The 2500-nt window shown below is 30.9% G+C and overlaps 2 protein-coding genes across 2 annotated transcripts in view; both read left to right on the forward strand.

Moving 5' to 3' along the window:
* LOC134185805 (NAD kinase 2, mitochondrial-like) overlaps window positions 1-180 on the forward strand; it is a 4747-nt gene extending 4567 nt beyond the window's left edge. Inside the window, exon 12 of the mRNA XM_062653685.1 lies at window positions 1-180. This exon is cut by the window's left edge and continues 221 nt beyond it. The gene's annotated coding sequence lies outside the window, so the exon portion shown is untranslated.
* A 189-nt stretch (window positions 181-369) lies between these two features.
* The window catches only part of LOC134185575 (zinc transporter 7-like), an 8369-nt gene continuing 6238 nt past the window's right edge, over window positions 370-2500 (forward strand). The window contains exons 1-4 of the mRNA XM_062653392.1: window positions 370-490; window positions 567-668; window positions 737-850; window positions 2410-2497. Of these exons, the coding sequence (XP_062509376.1) occupies window positions 405-490; window positions 567-668; window positions 737-850; window positions 2410-2497 (390 nt within the window). The 5' untranslated portion in view covers window positions 370-404. The remainder of the gene's footprint in view (window positions 491-566; window positions 669-736; window positions 851-2409; window positions 2498-2500) is intronic.

Raw genomic sequence — 2500 nt, forward strand, 5'->3', positions numbered from 1 at the left:
TAATTGTCTGTAGTGTTGGGTAGCAAAAAGGTGTATCACATATTTATATTAATTAAATACTTTAAAAATAATTTTAAAAATGAAAATTTAAATTTATTAAATTAAATAGAAGTGTAAATATAGACTAATGTTATATAAATATAATATAAAATATACATAATTTTAATTAAATATATTAATTAAAACACGAGAATGGTCTGGAGTTCCGAGGTTTTGTAGCGCGAATCCACCCACAACATTTCCGGTTTATTCTACAAACGAAACGAAAATAAAAATAAAAATAATAAATATAAAAAATAATTTATTAAATAAAAAGCCACAAAGTGGTCTGGAGTTCCGAGGTCTTATTAGCGCGAGCACAACTCAAACCTGTGACGTCAACTCTTTCCGGTTCACTAGCTACAATGTTGCCACTTCATGTCGCCGATTTATCTAAAAAGAAACGATCACTTTTTTCGAGTGGATATCACAAGATTGCCGGTTGGCTACGGTAAGACACAAACAATGGGGTCCCCGCGTGCTGACGTGTGCGTGTACAAGAGGCATCACCATCTCGTTTTTTTCAGATTTATTTTAGCTGACAAAACGTCAAGAAACATATTTATGTTCCTGCTGATCAACCTGTCGTTTGCCTTCGTCGAGCTGTTTTATGGCATTTGGTCCAACTGGTGAGACTGGTCACGTGACCTTGTGGACAGATGTGGACTTTGTGGTTTTGGTTGGTGTGTTGTTGTAGTCTTGGCCTCATATCTGATTCCTTTCACATGTTCTTTGACTGCACTGCGTTGCTGGCTGGTCTTATTGCGACGATTATTTCTAAGTGGAGACCGAATGACAGATTTTCATTTGGGTTGGTTGATTAATTAATTAATTAATTGTTTTGAAATGGTGGTGTGATTGATGGTTTGCACATGTGGCTATCTACTTTTTGTCTGGCTGTTGTCAGTTTGTTTGTCTACTTGTTTGCCTGTCTGTTGTCAGTTTGTCTATTTGTCTGTCTGTTTAATTTGTTTGTCTGTCTGTTTGTTTGTCTGTCTGTAGGTTTGTCTGTCTGTTTTATTTATTTGTCTGTTTGTTTGTTTATTTATTTGTTTTTTATTTATTTGTTTATTTTTTGTTTATTTGTTTGTTTATTTGTTTGTTTGTTTGTTTATTTATTTGTTTATTTCTTAGTTTTTATTTATTTGTTTATTCTTATTTGGGTTGTTGATTAACTAATTAATTAATTATTTTGAAATGGTGGTGTGATTAATGGTTTGCACATGTGGCTATCTACTTTTTGTCTGTTTGTTGTCAGTTTGTTTGTCTACTTGTTTGTCTGTCTGTCTGTTGTCAGTTTGTCTATTTGTCTGTCTTTTTTAATTTTTTTGTCTGTTTGTTTGTTTATTTGTCTGTCTGTCTGTTTGTTTGTCTGTCTGTAGGTTTGTCTGTCTGTTTTATTTATTTGTCAGTTTGTTTGTTTGTCTGTTTGTCTGTTTGTTTATTTATTTGTTTGCCTGTTTATTTGTTTGTTTATTTATTTGATTGTCTGTTTTGTTTGTTTATTCATTTGTTTGTCTGTTTGTTTATTTGTTTGTTGTTTGTTTGTCTGTTTTTCTGTTTGTTTATGTATCTGTTTGTCTGTTTGTTTATTTATTTGTTTGTCTGTTTGTTTATTCACTTGTTTGTTTGTTGTTTGTCTGTTTATTTGTTTATTTATTTATTTGTTTATTTATTTATTTATTTATTTGTTTGTTTGTTTGCTGCTTGTTTGTTTGTCTGTTTTTTTGTTTATTCTTATTTGGGTTGGTTGATTAATTAATTAATTAATTAATTAATTAATTATTTTGAAATGGTGGTGTGATTGATGGTTTGCACGTGTGGCTATCTACTTTTTGTCTGTCTGTTGTCAGTTTGTTTGTCTACTTGTTTGTCTGTCTGTCTGTCGTCAGTTTGTCTATTTGTCTGTCTGTTTATTTGTTTGTCTGTTTGCTTGTTTATTTGTCTGTCTGTCGGTAGGTTTGTCTGTCGGTTTTATTTATTTGTTGGTTTATTTGTTTGTTTATTTATTTGATTGTCTGTTTTGTTTGTTTATTTATTTGTTTGTCTGTTTGTTTATTTGTTTGTTTGTTTATTTATTTGTTTGTCTGTTTTGTTTGTTTATTTATTTGTTTGTCTGTTTTGTTTGTTTATTTATTTGTTTGTTGTTTGTTTGTCTGTTTGTCTGTTTATGTATTTGTTTGTCTGTTTGTTTGTTTATTTATTTGTTTATTTGCTGTCAGTCTATCTGCCTGTGTTCGTAGCATTTTTATCAAATATTCCTACTTAACCATTTGAGTATTTACGTTTATTTGTTTCTTTATCAATCCTTCTGTTTACTGCACATCACGAGTGCATCGTCTAATTTTTATGCATCATTCCGTCTCATAGTTATGTGAGAATCGAAGTCATGGCCGGATTTGTCAATGGCCTTTTCCTCCTCTTCATTGCCTTTTTCATTTTTTCAGAAGCTGTAGAGGTT

The sequence above is a fragment of the Corticium candelabrum genome, chromosome 10 (genome assembly GCF_963422355.1).
Source record: "Corticium candelabrum chromosome 10, ooCorCand1.1, whole genome shotgun sequence".
Taxonomy (NCBI): domain Eukaryota; kingdom Metazoa; phylum Porifera; class Homoscleromorpha; order Homosclerophorida; family Plakinidae; genus Corticium; species Corticium candelabrum.